Source organism: Danio rerio, chromosome 19 (genome assembly GCF_049306965.1).
Source record: "Danio rerio strain Tuebingen ecotype United States chromosome 19, GRCz12tu, whole genome shotgun sequence".
Taxonomy (NCBI): domain Eukaryota; kingdom Metazoa; phylum Chordata; class Actinopteri; order Cypriniformes; family Danionidae; genus Danio; species Danio rerio.
The window spans coordinates 10,646,684-10,664,549 of record NC_133194.1 but is presented as its reverse complement, the minus strand read 5'-3'; the positions used below and the strand labels follow the sequence as shown (position 1 = coordinate 10,664,549).

The window sequence follows — 17,866 nt, the reverse complement described above, 5'->3', positions numbered from 1 at the left end:
TTTTATTCAGACTATTTTATGCATTCAGCTCTATAAACGATTTAAATAATATATTTTAGTAAATAACCTAAATATTAACTTAAATAAGTCTTACAGACATGAAATAAAATAATTATCATCATTGATCCTGCCTTCCTAAATTTCTTAACAAATTAAGTTAAAGAACTATTTTATTAAATGATTTTAAAATGATGTATATGATTATAAAATATATATTCTTTCCTGTCAGGCCGTTTATGCACAAGTTTTAAAAGTGACATTGATGTACCTGCTCTTTCTGGGAAACTTCTGCTTAAAGTGTAGCTCACTTATTTTAGGAATGTCCTTTTGTTCAATCCTTTTGGATTAAAGTGCTCTTTTTGAAAATTCTGTCATTATCCATAATAATCTTAATCATTGTTTAGGATTTAATCAAAATACCTTGTTTTGGGTTTTTTAACCCAAATATATATTGGAAAGTTTTACATCTATAAATGTAAATCAATGTAAAGCCAATTTTAGCATATTCAATCAAGAAGTATTAGCCTAAAGAGGGATGTTTAAACTCCTAGAATTTGTGCTAATTGCCTTGTATTTAACAGGCCTATTTATTTGTGTTTTACCCTCTCGTTTCCCCTTATTTATAATTCAGAATTATTCATAATTCCCTTATTGTTTAAAATGATCTGTAGTTTGTAGAGACTGTATTCTGTTTTATTTGTAATGTAAGTCTTTTGTTGTTATAAATATATAAATGATGATGACGCTATGTATTTGGTCATCATGACTGCCGCAACTTTGAGCCCCAAAGTGTCCAGTTGTCCGGCTTGAAGGCTCCATTTTTTAACTCCGTCCTTGCCTACGCTCGGCTAATCCCATTGATCACCGGCTGCAGCCGTGCCTCATGTCGAACGCACCTATTGACTAATCACTACAGGCTGTGCAATCTCACCAATCAGGGCAGAAAGGACTGTCAGAAAGGAAAGGCTTACAAACACTGAAATCAAAAGAAGAATATAGAAGCTATATAATAAGATAACACTTTATTTTGATAGTCCATTTGAGAGACTGTCTGCTTAATATGTTGTTACTGCTCCTTCAACAGACATTTTACTGACTAAGAAACTTTGCAAGTACATGTCAACTTACACTAACCCTAACCCCAACCTAGCAGTCTACTTATAATCTAATGAGAATTAGTTGGCATGTAGATGCAATGTAACCTAAATTCAACAAACCGAACATCAAAATAAAGTGTGACCTACAATTACAACAAATGATGACAGAAGAGAAAGAAAACATGAGAGAGAAGGTCAAAAGGTCAACACCAGACTTACATTGATTCCTTCCCAGGAAAACTCGGCACGTCCCTGCTAGAAGCAGATTAACGTTTGAGGAATAGATGAGGGGGGAGATACAGCGAAAGAGAAGAAATGCATGATTTCAGTTAACAGGAAACAGCAGAAGGTGAAACATCAAGCCAAGTACAGAACACTCGATCTGGAAGAACAACAGATACACTGAAAGCAGAAGCAGGAGGCGAGACACTGCTCATCTGTTATGAACTGTTGTACAAACCAAGTCGTAGCTGTGTGCGCACCCTAGCTAATTCGCTAATATGGTGTCAAATATTCATGAATGAAGTACCACCTAGTGTATCCGTGTTGGTGTCTGCTTTAGAAGTCTTTACACTGGATGAGGAGGACAACAACAAGAGTAGATGGAGGCGACTTTGATGAGTAGCACTGGAGTAAGTAATCCTAGCCAACCCAAACATACTCAGAGCGCGCGATCGATGGCATTCACACCGCACAGACAAACACTGGAGCCGGTACACACAGCAGCCGCTCATTGTTCATTAAGAGAGAGAGAGAGATCGATATGAAAGGTCAAATGGAGGTCAGTGTCAAAAAGGCGTTAGCGTGGGGCAAATGTCTGCCCCTTGGAAACTCTGAAGAGACTACTGACACGGTTGGCGGATCAGGGGTCGATCGATTGCTTTCCCACCATCTTAGCCTTTACGGACGCTTCGGTTACATAAACCATGGAGCTTGGTCCTAAAAATACTTTGTTGAGGCTGGCTTGCAATTACAGAAACCACCTACGATTTTTCTGTGGGGGAGTGAAAACAGCTAGGTGCAAATTAACAACATCAAATTAGCTTTCTTATCCACCTAATGATGTATAATTAGTTTTTTTTTTTTTTTTTTTTTGCCTCACGCATAGAGGGGTACTGAGTAAAGATTTGTTTTTTGTTTTGTTTTTTTAATGGAACGCTCCATTTTTTGGAAATAGGCTCATTTTTAGACGCCTAGAGTTAAGTCTTAACCTCAGATGTTACGCCAAGCATATTTGGCTAAAGGTCTAATGCATATGGCACTCTTTTTTGGAAACACTTTAGCAGACCCTCGGTCATCTACCAATTGGTTTAAAGAGTCACAAAACACCAAAACAAATTTTTTGAGCTGTTGACATTTATATATGTGTCCCACGCTGCTAAAAACACTATTAGGACATATATATTTCACAAAAAAGTGAAAATTGGTTATTTTTGCGTTATTTCAAAGCAAATTCATTCTCCCGGTTCGAAACTAATTTTCTTTGAAATAATGCAAAAACAACCAATTTTCTGTGGTTTTCCAGTGTGGAGACTGGATGTCTGTACCTGGGAGTACTTTGTGACATCTATCAGTGTGCAGCATCAACTCATGAGAAAGACTTGGTTTAATCCAATCAGCGCGCTCTATTGTGAATGCGGTGCAACTTTATTTAAATGCATGATAGCTTCGAAGACTGTTGTTACCTGTTACAGTGTCCAGACGGCAGAGAGACGCCACATTGTGTTGCCAAAACAAGTGGAAGAATTGCTTGGAGACATGGGTCATCAGTGTTGCGTTTATAAATGTGCTTCAATGAAGGTTTTGTTTTCATTTCCTGCTATGAGAGCACAGCTGGACTCACGTGTGGATTACAGTGCACGCCACACGTGGCAGATATACGTTTGTAAGGAACATTTTTTACCCGAGAGCTTTTCACATCTGTAAATGGTGAAATGCTGCTTGTCTTTTAAAAAAGTTGTGGCTCCTGTTGGTGTTGATTGTCCTGTCTTTACAGATTTGGTAAGCGATCAGTGGCCTTTGTATGTTTATTCAGATGGCAAAGTTAGTTAGTATCGTCAGCAGTAGTCTTTCAGTGTTTAAAGACAGACCCTAGTCAAAATGATTTTTCTAAGTTACTAAAGTTTACAGTACGTTAATATCACTACAATATTATGCACTACATTATTATACTGTAAGATCTGCTGTCAAACTATTACCGTCAAGTAGGATTTTCACCGCATTATGTGACAGAATAGTCTATACACACAAGGCTATCTGACTCTACCTACCGAGTGCATCTAAGTTACCGAAAAATGCAGAGGGTTTTTGCTCCCATTTGCCATGCGGTACCGAACATTGCATTAAAACTACACTCTTCCAGCAGTTCCTCGTATGCAATATCTTGTTTGTCATGGGGGGCATGCATTAAATGTTCCTGAATGAAAGTGCGAAACTACAGTTAAAGTCCACCATTTCATAATTTGCCAAATAATTCAATTACATTTACATTTACATTTAATCATTTAGCAGACGCTTTTATCCAAAGCGACTTACAAATGAGGACGAGGAAGCAATTTACACAACTATAAGAGCAACAATGAATAAGTGCTATAGGCAAGTTTCAGGTCTTTAAAGTCTAAGAAGGAAAGTATTAGCAATTTTTTTTTTTTTTTTTGGGTACAGTTGGTGTGATATCCAGAGAGGCAATTGCAGATTAGGAAGTGAAGTGGAGACTAAATAGTTGAGTTTTTAGTCGTTTCTTGAAAATAGCGAGTAACTCTGCTGTTCTGATGCAGTTAGGGAGTTCATTCCACCAACTGGGCAGATTGAGCGTGAGCGTTCGCAAAAGTGATTTCTGCCCTCTTTGGGATGGAACCACGAGGCGACGTTCATTCACAGAACGCAAGTTTCTGGAGGGCACATAGATCTGCAGAAGTGAGAGCAGATCAGAAGGAGCTAGGCCAGAAGTCACTTTGTAGGCAAACATCAGAGCTTTGAATTTGATGCGAGCAGCAACTGGCAGCCAGTGCAAACGGACTAGCAGCGGAGTGACATATGCCCGTGTAGGTTCATTGAAGACAACTCGTGCTGCTGCGTTCTGGAGCAGTTGAAGAGGCTTGATAGAGTTAGCTGGAAGCCCAGCTAGTAGAGAGTTGCAGTAATCCAGTTTGGAGAGAACAAGAGCTTGAACAAGGAGTTGAGCTGCATGTTCAGATAGGAAGGGTCGGATCTTTCTGATGTTATAGAGTGCGAATCTGCACGATCGAGCAGTTCTAGAAATGTGGTCAGAGAAGTTTAGTTGGTCATCAATCGTTACTCCAAGGCTTTTCACCATTTTGGATGCAGTAATGGTTGCCCCATCCATCTGGATTGAAAAGTTATGGTGTAGAGTCGAGTTGGCAGAAACTACAAGCATTTCCGTTTTTGCGAGGTTCAGCTGAAGATGATGATCTTTCATCCAGTGTGAAATATCCAACAGGCAGGCTGAGATGCGAGCTGGAACCGAGGGATCATCAGGATGAAAAGAGAGGTATAGCTGGGTATCATCAGCATAGCAGTGGTAGGAGAATCCATGTCTCTGGATGACTGGTCCTAGAGATGACGTGTAGATGGAGAAGAGAAGTGGCCCAAGAACAGAGCCCCAGTGTTTAGATGCTGTAGGTTGGACACCTCTCCCCTCCAAGACACCCTGAATGACCTGTCAGAGAGGTAAGATCTGAACCATTGTATAACAGTGCCCGCAACGCCCAGTGACTCGAGCATAGATAGCAGGATCTGGTGGTTGACAGTGTCAAAAGCAGCTGACAAGTCCAGCAAAATGAGGACTGATGATTTAGAGTCTGCTTTAGCCAGTCTGAGATCCTCCACGACCGAGAGCAGGGCAGTCTCAGTTGAGTGGCCTTTCTTAAAGCCGGATTGCTTGTTGTCCATGAGATTGTTTTGAGTAAGAAAGTCCAGGACTTGATGGAACATTACTTTCTCCAGAATCTTGGCCATGAATGGAAGCAGGGATACTAGAATGTAGCGGAGAATGTAGCGGAGCGGAGCCAGAATGTAGCGGAGCCAAAATGTAGCTGAGCGGTAAGTTGGGAGAAAAATACTAAATTAAAGCTGACTACGCCACCCTGATCACAGGGAAATTAACACAGGTTCTTTGTGTGAAGAAAAGGCATGAGACGTGAATACCAAAAATACAAAAAGACTTTATTTTCCTTAATTATCCAATATAAATCACTTTTAAAAAGCTTCATAGCTGATAGTAGCCGCACTATCCATGTAAACGCAGTATACTATGTTACCGCTGTCCATGTAAACGCAGTCACCATCTTTCTCCCCTGCGTCTCTGTTTGTTTTGCCTCTCTGAAAATCAGTGCGTGCCCAAACAGAAACTCCCATTTTTATGCAAATTTTTATGCACCTATATCCAAAGACCTGAGAAGATTTCTCTGCATGAATGACTCGTAAATGGCAGATTAACTTGCTGCTGCTTCACCAATAAGATAGGAAATGAAATACGACAGAAATGTGGATGATTGACAGGGCTCATAACTAAGCATACACCTCTGTTACACACTCAAAAGTATATATTTTTCCTTCACAAAAAAGTACATACTTTAAGGGCGTAGTATGAGTATGCAAATGGGGACGCAGCATAACAGTTTTTTTTTCGTGGATACTCACAAATACAGCCTTTCTTTTATAAAGCAGAGAAAACTTTCAAACATGTGTCATCTCAATCTGCCTAATCTTACTGTGGAAACGGCTCACTGAAATAATCAATGAATCTCAGAACAAAGTCTATATACATGTCCTATTGATTTCCTATATGTTTTGCTGTCAGATCATTAAGAATATTGATGTGTCGTTGTTGTAAATTCTTAGAGACGTTTGTGAATGAATGATGTGCTGCTGTGTGACAGGCTGTTATTCTGAGGATATTTTCACACCCACAAACATGGCACGACACACAATGAAATTTGATTGGTACGTTTGTTAAGTGTGACGTCACGGGAAGCGGCTTCCGGGTCCGAGTTATTGACATATTCTTATTAAATGACAACTTATTTACATTATGGAATGTTTTTTGTAAGTTGTTTACATTTTAAGACTTTTTATTTGAAAAACAAAAACAAATATTACACACATACTGTTTTCTATATGCAAAGAGCTTAGAATGACCAAGAGGCGACACTCAATAGAATGCTCCATTGCAACAGCAGCACCCAGCAACAGCCCTGGATTCCGCCATTTTGGAGTGAAAGCGATCAGCTGTCCATAGGATCTCATTATTGGCGCGGTGGCAAGCAGTTGGTTTGTTTTTTATTTATTCATTTAAAAAGCCCATTAAAACTTAGATACAACATGAAAGACGACAAAACAACACTTATTATCACAATCATCATCACTTTTAATAGTTTATTTTACAGACTTATAATATGCTGTTGTTCTATTGGAGTTTTCATTCCAAAATGGCCACCGCGCCATCTAGTGGCTGTTTCCCAAATTACACTACGGTGTCGCCTTTGCTATATATATATAATATCCAATGACTAGAAAGTGATAATTTTTTTAGAAATTGTTAAAATATTGGTGTCTGAGATGCAGCAAGTCCAGAGACTGTTGTGTACACATTTGATTTTATATAAAAATTCATTTAACTTGTGCTATGACCAAAAAGTGGTCCTAAACAAATAGTTTCTCAATTCATATGAGTAGCGGACACGGTAATAGTATTTTAATTGGTTTATAGAATACATCAGGACTTAACAAGTTAGCCTGCTGTGAGTCATATAACATAGACATAAGATAGTTCCCAGATCTTTAGCCGTCAGTCTAAAGTCACACGAGACTACCTAGTGTAGTCCCCTTTTAGCTTAGCTTAGCATAATTCATTAAATTAGAGTAGACCATTAGCATCTCACACAAAAATATCTTTAAAACAATTGCTTCGATAATTTTCCTATTTAAATCTATTTCCTATTTAATGTGCTAAGACAGACAACAAAAAAGGTTTCTATTTTCTTGACTGAAATGGCTAAACTATTCTCTCACTCTGGCATAATAATCAAGGAGCTTTGCTGCTGCCATGGTCCTTGGTGATTCATCAAATGCAGGCCTGCGGCTAATGGCACTTTAACAGTCAAAAAAAAAAAACATATACATGCAAAACAAAATTCATATTTGTGGCTTCAGGGGTCTTATAAAATTATATATATATATATATATATATATATATATATATATATATATATATATATATATATATATATATATATATATATATATATATATTATGTGCACTAAATCAGATGTTTCTACTAATATTTACAACATTTTAAATAAGCTTGTGATTCAGACTGTTGTAAACACACTCAAGACACTTTATTGAGGCTACAAATTAATAAATGCAGACCAATTATTCATTCATTAATTTTTCTTTGCTATAATAGTTGGCAGTTCATTCCACTGTGGCGACCTCTGATAAATGAAAGTCAGAGGAAAATGAATGAATTAATGAATTTTTAAAGCTTTTAAAAAATAATTCTTTCTCCTTGTAAAGTTTCTGTTCTTCACTCAAAAATGCTTTTTAAACACTCTCTAAATCTTTAATGAAAGTGTGCCTGAGGTGGTGAAAGTAGACATTTAGCTTTAGCTACAGTATCAGATGATGGCGTTGTAAATAACAAACCACAATCTCATATTTTCAAATCAGATGACACAATGTTAGCTGTTAGCGAGATGTTGTGTACTTTTTTCAGCTACATTTGCGTGCGGATAAAAATAACATTTTATGACATTTTAATCTTTTATTATTCTTATTTTAGCAACACATCAATGCTTTTTTAAAATGTAACTAACACATGCATGTGTTTATACAACAGCACAGCCGATAGCTATGTTTCCATCCAAAGACGTGAATTAAACTTGTGCGAAAAACTGAAATTTCGTATAAAACATTTGTTTTATGTTTCCATTCATTGAGTTAAAGACAACAAAATCATCACTTTCTGATAAAATACCAAAAGATAATTGGAATCTGTTGTGCTAAAAGAAGCCGCTGAGGGCATTTTTTCTTATATAATAAATGATTCGTGCCATGAAACACAGTGAACTTGTGGTTGCTTTTAGAGACACGAGATCAATCTTTAGGAGCACAGCTGCTCGAGAGAGTTCTGGTGGTAATAATACTGAACCACTTTGATGACAGACTTTGGCTGAGGGATTTTAGAATGACCAAAACAACATTTCAGATGTTTTACATTGTGGTCGGCCTGCTAATTTGTAAATTAACGTCATCCTATCATGCTTATTTTTGTTATGACATGATCTGTTAAAACAAAATCACAAGAAATTTTTATATGGCACTTATCGTCCATTGCCGACGGCTAATAGACAACACGATGCTGAGCCGGCATCGCCGATACTCCGCCCTGCCCCCGCTGCAAACCCGCTCGCGAAAAATACACACTAAGGCCCAGTTTACACTAAAACGTCTTAGTGTTAAAACGACATTTTAGAATGAAAATGATCCACATCCACACCGTGTTTTACCTAGCATTTCTGAGCAGCCCTCTGACCGCTGAAAGCACACATCATGTGACCACAAACACACACACTGCCACAGCCACACACTGTCATGCACTTCTCTGAGCTCCAGAGAGCAGTGCACGTCGGACAGTTTATCAAGGATGTACCGCTGGATCGCGTCTCACTACAGTTGTTAAACGTGATATTCAGACATCCCAAGTCTCCCGGAAGTTCCCGGAGTCTGTATTTGCGGGACTCATAATGCCCCACAACGAGTGATAATCTCCCCGAAAATTGCGCGTCTCCCTCCCGGTCCTCAAATAAGTCGCGCACCCTTCTCACCCCCGGATCCCTCCTCGCTCTTCGCTTTTTACTTTTCACATGATGACGATGCCATCGTCCATTGCGATGTTTCACATTAGACATTATACGATGGCAAATTGGTCGACATCGCCTGACCCTAACCTGAGCTGCATCCAATGCTTTTTAATGCGCTCACTTAACCCCACCCCACACTATTGAGTGCATTGAGTGTCTGACATTGCATCACTGAGATATGCAATCTCAGCTTGCATCATAAAGGCTGCATCCAGATACTATTGCCTAATGTACCCCCTTTTACAAGATGTAAGATAAGCGTTTGTTGTCTCCAGAATGTGTCTGTAAAGTTTCAGTTCAAAATACCCATCAGATAATTTATCATAGCCTCCAGAATTTGTCCATTTTGGTGTCCAAATAGGTTGTGTTCATATGACGTCATTGATGAAGCGTGGAATTCAGATGGAGGGTAGAAAGTGATTCTTCTGCATAGGAATCGCTATCAGAACATCAAAATGTTTCAGTTTTATGTTGTTTTTAATTGTTTAAATTGGCCAAAATAAGAAATGCAGAACAGCTTTTATAGACTTCCAAAAGTTTTACCTCACAAAGAGAGGAAAATTCTAGAAACTGGCTGAAAAACAGAAGAAAAGGCGTCATGTAATAAACATTTATTAAATACATCCATGTGTACAAACTTTTCTTGAACGCAATAATTCGTTGGACAGCACTAATAAAGATTATTTACAGGCCTAGCTATGTGTTTAAATATGTTCAAGTGTTATATAAAAGTCAAATACAAACACCACCACACTTAAATAAAATCCAGAAGAACATAAATAATATAACCTGCCATGTAATCGCCGCAATGAAATCTGTCTTGTTTTGCAATAATCCAAGTCTTTACTGACGTTTCGACTGAATAAACAACCGTAACGTTAACATCTATTCGAGCAGAAGCGGTGAATGTTTGTTGATAGTAAGTTCACTGACAGAACAAAAAAATAAAAATGTATTATAAATGCAACTCTCGTGACAAAACTAGACGGTTACTATTGTGGAGCACTTTTCCCCTATAAAAAATATTAATGTAAACAATGCTTTTGTATGCTTTCATTTGTTATTTTGTGATGTCTGGAAGTTATCTGCATGGGGGAAAAACTATAGTAATTTATAATAAACGTGTTTTCGAACCACAAAGTGTATAATGTGTACAACTGTTAATGAATGCTAAAGAGTACTGTAGTAGAGTAAACTGATAAACGTTATTAATATTGTAAAATTAGAGTAAACTGTGGTTTATTTTGATGTGGTGTATAATTATAGAAACTGAAGCCTATTTAATAATTTATTACAACAGAAGTGTCGTAACACTGCAATAATATAATTACTACAACAGTTTAATTCAAGTAATTATCTGTAGTATGCTTCCAAACACTAAAGTATTTACTATAGTATTTTTTATGCCGCCTCGATGACAGGCAAATTTATTTTAGTTCAGTAGAAAACTCAGCCCTCTTCATGAGATAAGGAGCATGCCCAACATATGTGCTTATTTTTTTAATTATATCTCCTTTGAAATATTGTATAAATTGCAAAAATACGGATCTTCCTCTATGTCTCCCATTCGGTTTTATACTTCCTGCCCTCCATCAGAATTTCACGTCAGCAGAACCACGTGATTGAAAACAACCTAAACATTGTAGCTGTTTTTGTAGCCTTGGGCTTTAAATGCAAATGAGCTGCTTCTCATCATGTTACGTCAAATAAACAGCACAGTGACTAAGATAGACTTGGACGAAGCTGAAATACAGCTCAGTCAAAAAACAAAAAAAACAAGTAAGTTTATTAAATGTATTTGTGGTGGAGTTTATTCAAGCCTTTCTGAAATGGTGAATCCCACACAAATGCCGTTTGCAGTACACATGCACACATATATGCACGTTTACTGAGACCATGCGGCCATAGTGATTATAGTGGTTAAGAATTACATATCGCTTTAATGTCTTTGGGCTCTATTTTAAGGATCTAGACGCAAAGTCTAAAGCGCAGGGTGCAGAAGCTAACTGCAAATTTTTTATATTTTAAGGATGGAAAAATAAGGTTTGCGCTGCAGCACATGGTCTAAGAGGGATGTGCTTATTCTTTTAATAAGTTATGGGTGTGTTTTGAGCATAATGTGCATTAAACCAATCAGACACTCGTCTCATATTCCCTTTAAGATTCACGACGCATTTGCTATTTACATGGCGGACTTTGTAAGTGGAAAAACTGAACACTTCACTAGCGAGAAAGCAGTTAAACAACTGCAGTGCGAGGATAAAGAACAAGCCTCCTCCTTTCGGCCTCTTTCTCTTTCTCTCTTTATTTTTATACTTTACTCCTTTACTTTATCCATTAGCCTACATATTTAATTTAGTCTGTTAAGCGCAAAGATTTGTTTCAAAACTATTTCTAAATTCAGTTCAGAGTTATATCTAAACACACATCATATGCCACATATGGTCCAGAAACCGACAGGTGGACAAATCCAAGCTTGTTTTTATTAAAACAAATATAAATATGTATATAATAAATAATACTGCTAATTATAACATTAAATGCAAATTGTAATAAATAAACTGAAAAAAAGCCCCCTAAGGTGAGGCATGGAGGTAGTGTTTTTTATATTTATGTAGAAAATAATAATTTTTGTAGTATTTTTTTTTACATTTGTTATATATTTGTGTATTGCTGTACATCTTAACAAACCTCCTTTCTAGACGTTTTAGAGTCCACAAAGCGGAGCAAATGGATTTGCTATTTAAACTTGTTGTAAGATGGGAAAATTAGGGTTGCGCTGGTCTGAAATAGGCAAAACATCAGGGGCCTCATGTATCAACGCTGCGTACGCACAAAAACTTTGCGTACGCCAGGTTTCACGCTCAGAATCGCTCACGTTTGGATTTACTAACAATGAACTGAACGTGGGAATGTGCGCAGGTTCACGGCAGCTTTCTGGCAGGCGTACGCACATTTTTTGTGCGTGTCTGTTTTATTTCCATTGGCGACTCCTAGAGGCAGTTGTGTTAAATTCTTCTCTACAAAGTGTCTGATCCTTGCAATGGCAGCTGTATGAGACGGGTTCATATACTGTAGTAGGTATGTAAGATTTCCATACCATACAGTTGAGCAGCTAAACATTGAAGCACAATTTGCAGCGGTCGCCTGTTTTCCCAATGTAATCTGAGCAATCTACCGCACGAACATTGCTATAAAGACACTATCTGAAGATGAATTTGCATCCGTGAATCAGAAACATTTCCATTCAATAAATGTGCAAATAAAATATGCTGCACAAACTTATTGATGATTCCTACTTGTCTTTCTCTTGATAAATAGTGGGCAAAATCTGATATGTAGCGGGGAAAAAAAGAAAGAATTCATTAGACGCTGGATTCGAGCCGAGTTTATGCTCGATTATGTCAGTACATGATCACATGCTTCTTATGAGGTGCGCAACTGAGACTGCTAAGGGTACTGCAACATTTTTCAGTTATAAACCACACTATTTCTTTTTTTAAATGCACTCAGTGCGATGTTCAGACCCAACTGTGTTAACCGTATCAGCTAAACTCTCCCACTCTATTTTTTTCTTTTGTTGTTAATTCCGGAGAACAAACTTGCAAATAACACCGCTTTTCTCCGGTCTACCTCCGAAAGCAGCACCTCCAATTCACATTCTGTTCAAAGTTTCTCTTTTTGCTTGATTTTGCCATTGCTTTTTCGTTGGGTTTTGCCATTAGCATAGTCATTAGCATATTCATACTGGGGAGGAGGCAGGGAGGGGTTTTGTGCTCGTGCATGTTGCGCTCAGTTTCACGTTCATTCAGATGTACAAAAGAATATGCGTGAGATTCGGCGTACGCAGTGTTTCATACATCTGAATTTTTTTCTGCGTACGCACATTTACAGCTTTGTGCGTACGCAATGTTTTAGTAAGATTTCCACGCAAGTCTTCGTACATGAGGCCCCAGGTGTTTCTCGAGTGCCCCCGTTTGTACTTTGGCTAATATGGTGGTGCTGATTGGTTCAATGTAAATGTGTTAAGCGCTTGTGACTGATATTACGCTTTATTTATGTGCATGTTTTTAGACTTTGGGAGGAAACCGGAGTACCCGGGGAAAACCCATGCGAACACGGGGAGAACATGCAAACTTCGTGCAGGGAGTGCCGACTGGTTTGATTAGAACTTGAACCTGTGGCCCTCTTGCTGCTATAGCGCCAGCCACTGAGCCACCGTGTTGCCCAATCATGAAAAGAGGAGGAGGGAGAAGGGAAGGATAAGGGGGGGGGGGTGTCCAAAAACAAATATATAGAATGAAGTTTAGGCAGGATATTTATAGTAGTTTTAGAATGATCTGATAGGTTAACTAATGATTAGCGATAAGGATCAGCTGTAGTCGATCATATCACGTGCTCCTCTGGAAAGTAAAGTTGCAGTCACTGGACTTTTCTCCCCATAGACTTCCATTCATACGCACACAAATGCGACAGACTGGAAACGCAGGGTCATGCTTCAAGTTTTGCAGGTCGCGGCGGTGCAAAGTTCAAGCTTTGAACTCTGACCTGCGAAAATGCATCACTTGACTGCGCATCACTTGACTACCGAGAATCAAAACATGACCTCTCTGGACAGAAATTTAAAACATAGAGCAACTGCTTGCTTTTTGTAATGCCTAATAATCTTGTTTAATCTCGCCCCTTTTTACAGCTCTGCACGACAAAATTCCGCATTGTCAAACTCTAGTGTGACCGCAGCTTCAGTTTGTGAAACTTCACTTATTTGCAAAAAATGTTCTGTGGACGTGTGAATACATGTTATTATGGAGACATCGCTCCTGTCAATCAATTTGGTGGGTGGGGAAAACTGCATGTTGTGGTGGGCCTCACAAATCCCTGGGATTTGGGTCTTATTTTAACTTCAGGAAATAAAAAGAAATAGACTTGTTGGGTTTATATCACTCCTATATGACTGTGGACACTATACCTACACACAGTTCTGTCCAAACAGCTAATAAACGTAGATTTTCATCATAGGTGCCCTTTAAAATTAGGCAGTAAATGTGTTTCCATCGTAGTTTTTGCACAATTTTTTTATCGGATAAAATTTTTATCACAGCATTTTTATCAAGATATTGAACATTTACACTCATCTTGCTGTTTCCACTAAGCATTTCCATATGCAAAATCCAAAATGCACATATAAACAGGTGGATGGAAGCATAGCTACCGAGATGACATCACCTCCTGCCTCAACTTCTTCAACCCTGCATTGAGATATACAGCGTGCCATTTGCTTTGGATGGATGCCAGGATCCAAATCACTACATTTTGAGCCAAATTCATCCGGTGATGAGTAAAGCAACAAGCCAGGGGCGGCTGTCCTTGAGCAGGACACGAACACGAACAGCAAACAGAGAAGACGGATGAGGTTATGTCTTCCCAGGGGACAAACCCGTTATACAGCAATACTGTAGCGGTAATTGTCAGGCTCTTGGGTCCGGCTCCTGTGGCCTTGGTAAGAAATCTAATCTAGAGGCTTTTCAAATACACATCATGCTTTCCTTTCTGACTTCCAGCGCTTACAGGGTGCCGAGATATGCGCGTGGCACACAGGGGGGTCTTCGTGTACGCTAAAGACTTCATTAAAGTGCCATGAGGCTGAGGCACAAATGTCAGCCCTTGATAGGTATAATAGCATCGGACAGAAATGCAGACGTCGCACAAGTATCATCTCAGCGAAGGACGTCATTTAGACGTGATCCTTAAAGCTTAAGCTCACAACATGGGACAAGAGGTTCGGTGCAAAGCAAATCTTAAATATGCAAAGCGTTGTAGTTTTACTTACCTGCTCCCCATCTTTCCGAACGGGAACTGCATCCGCCGCTGCAGGGAAAGAGAGAGAGAGAAAGATAAGGGAATAGGCATGTAGCTTATGCAACCTTTACCGAATAAGCTAAGTCAAACTGACAGCTCCTCGCTACATTTTCTGCTGACATTCACACAAAGACCTAAAATTAGATTAATTATCCATCCAAAAACCGCCAGCACTCTGTGGGGAAGATTTGTTGCGTCACACTTTTAGATCGCATCCTTCCTACAAAGTGATAAAAACATTTAGTGATTGCGCAGCGTGATGCAATTATGCAAATATTCGGCATTGTATTTCAAGAAAACGATTTCAAATGTAGGATTAACCTCAAACGAGTGCATGTCCTCTCCGCAAATATCTTTAATATTAAAATGACTGGGTTCATAAATATGCTTATTTCCTCTGTTTTGCACTCACGCATCATTTTGATTATGAAATATATGTTGATGGTGCGTGTTTACAATGAGTCATCGAAAATGACAAATTAGAAGTGACATGTAACCCGGTCTGTGCTAACATTTTGAATGATGTGCCTGAAAAACAGTCAAACTGGCATGAATGTATAATGTTGTCGCATAATGGCAGTGTTTTGGAAAAACAAACCATAAATGGAGCTGAAAATCAACACAGTGGAAAAGGCCAAACATCTGCAGATGTTTCCACTGGTTTTGAGAAATTCACACTTGCCATCTTTTCTGAGAGTGAGCTTTTTTTTTTGCAAAGAGTGATAAATGTGTTTACAAGAGAGGTTGTTTGAAAGGCTTAACAACATATATAGACGGTTTTGTTGTATATGGCCATAGATATCAGACCCTCTATTTTTCCAGCTTTATTTTTCTTGTCAGCTTAGTCCCTTTATTAATCCAGAGTCGCCACAGCAGAATGAACCGCCAACTTATCCAGCAAGTTTTTTACAAAACGGATGCCCTTCCAGCTACAACCCATCTCTGGGAAACATCCACACACACATTCACACACACACTCATACACTATGGACAATTTAGATTACCCAATTCACCTGTACCACATGTCTTTGGACTGTAAGGGAAACCGAAGCACCCGGAGGAAACCCTCGCGACTGCAGGGAGAACATGCAAACTCCACACAGAATCGCCCACTGAGCCGAGGCTCGAACCAGCGACCTTCTTGCTGTGAGGCAGCAGCACTACCTACTGCGCCACTGCTTCGCCACAAAATTATAAATGAATTCTAAATAAATACTTCATATTTATAATACAAATACATTTACAATTGTCCCCATGTTTCTGTCAGTCACATTTGCATGAAATTTTACATAAAATGTATGCAACACAATTTAGGCTATGATTTAGAAGAATAGACATCATTTGATGGAGAAGCTGACAATGATCAAGGATGAGTTCTATCATACAATTGTATGATTTTATGCTTGTTCGGGGTTCCACAGGTTTCATCGTCAGATTTAAGATTTAAGACACCATAACGATCGAGACTGCAAGATGGATCAGCGACAGGGGCTTTCACATTGCATGACTTTACAATTTACGTCTCACAGCCACAAACATGTAGTATATCTTTTATTATTAACTACATAACGAGTAAGAAGCCTTTAATGGGGTAAAAAAATGTACATATTTGCTCACCTGGGTTTGAAGAGAACAAGCAATTTCTCCTCAACTTTCCTTTTTAACTTTTCGTATAAAACGTCAAACAGACACAGGTGCTTCTGCCAAACCTCAGAAAGGAAACTAGTTTTTCCTTAATCTTTTGGGTCCAAATAAACCAAAAATAAGCGCTTTTACCTTCCCCTTCAACCTCCCGCTGGCCTGCAGGTACACACACACACAAGGGAATGCTGCTCTCTCATTGGTTGTAGGCGATCGCCGATGTTATTTTCAGTCAAAACTCATTTTACACGGCATGATTTGAATCGCCGACAGCTCCAGATGTTTAGCATGCCAAATATCTCACAGGCATCGGCGACTTATCGGCGATTCTCTCAGATCGCATCTTTGGTAGTTCATGCTATGTGATTGTCGCTCACGTGCACGAGCATCGATTTGCCTATAATTCGGTTTTTGAAATTTAAGACTTTTTAAGACCCCGCAGATACCTTACTTTGATGGTCCATTTGAGTATTAGTAGACTGTCTGCTTAATATCTGCTGATACTGCTCCTTCAACATACATTTAACTGACTATAAGAAACTTTGCAAGTACATGTCAACTTACTAACCCTAACCCCAACAGTCTACTTATAATCTAATGAGAATTAGTTGGCATGTAGATGCAATGAAACTTAAATTCAACAAACGGGCCATCAAAATAAAGCCTGACCCTGTGTTGTTTTTATAGGATTTTTTGAAGAAGACAAGCTTAAAGGTCAGGCCCTGTCACATTTTTTATAAGTGAAAATGTACGTTTCTGGTAGAATGTTCCAGTAGCCTATGACTTCTATAGTAGGAAAACAAAATAACAGATGTCAGAAGTATCTTCCTTTGTGTTCAAGAGAAGAAAGAATCTCTAACAAGTTTGGAACCAATGGAAAGTGAGTGAATAATGACATCATTGCCAACTGTCCCTTTAACTATTATTAACGTTTATAGCGATCAATTCATCATTAAACAAAAGTAAATTTTATAAAAGCTTTGAATGTTAGTATTGTCACTTGATTGATTTAAAAAAAAAATTTATAAATATTTATCTGATTCATAGTGTGAAACAGGCAGCAGTAGAAAGCTTTGTGTGAGATTATAGTGAGACAAATCTTGTTGAAAAAGTTGTAGCTAGCTGTGTCAAAAATCTGACAAGGAAAGTGTGACTGCAAGCTGTCAAAGCTGTAAAAACTGCACAGTGTGCACCCAATTTAAAATGCGAAAATGAATCACAAAAGCCTTTTCTCTTGGGGATGGTCACACCAACCACACAATTTTTGTTTGCAAAGAGTGATAAATGGCTTCACAAGAGAGTTTTTGTTTTATTATTTAAAATTCGTATATATATTTAAAGGGGTGGTCCACTGTGTATTTTCATGGCTTGGTTGTGCGTAT

At 38.5% G+C, this 17,866-nt stretch overlaps 1 protein-coding gene across 29 annotated transcripts in view; it reads right to left on the bottom strand.

Moving 5' to 3' along the window:
* fam131ba (family with sequence similarity 131 member Ba) overlaps nucleotides 1-17,866 on the bottom strand; it is an 86,906-nt gene that overhangs the window by 39,299 nt on the left and 29,741 nt on the right. For 13 of the 29 annotated variants that reach the window (XR_012394925.1, XR_012394926.1, XM_073931524.1 and 10 more), the window contains one exon: nucleotides 14,815-14,852. Coding sequence is in view for 22 of the 29 variants with exons in the window: in XM_073931517.1 (XP_073787618.1) it covers nucleotides 14,815-14,852 (38 nt within the window). In the remaining 7 variants the exon portion in view is untranslated. Of the gene's footprint in view, nucleotides 1-1,316; nucleotides 1,353-14,814; nucleotides 14,853-17,866 lie in introns of all 29 variants that reach the window. The other 16 variants (XR_012394924.1, XM_073931511.1, XM_073931512.1 and 13 more) reach the window with 2 other exon arrangements.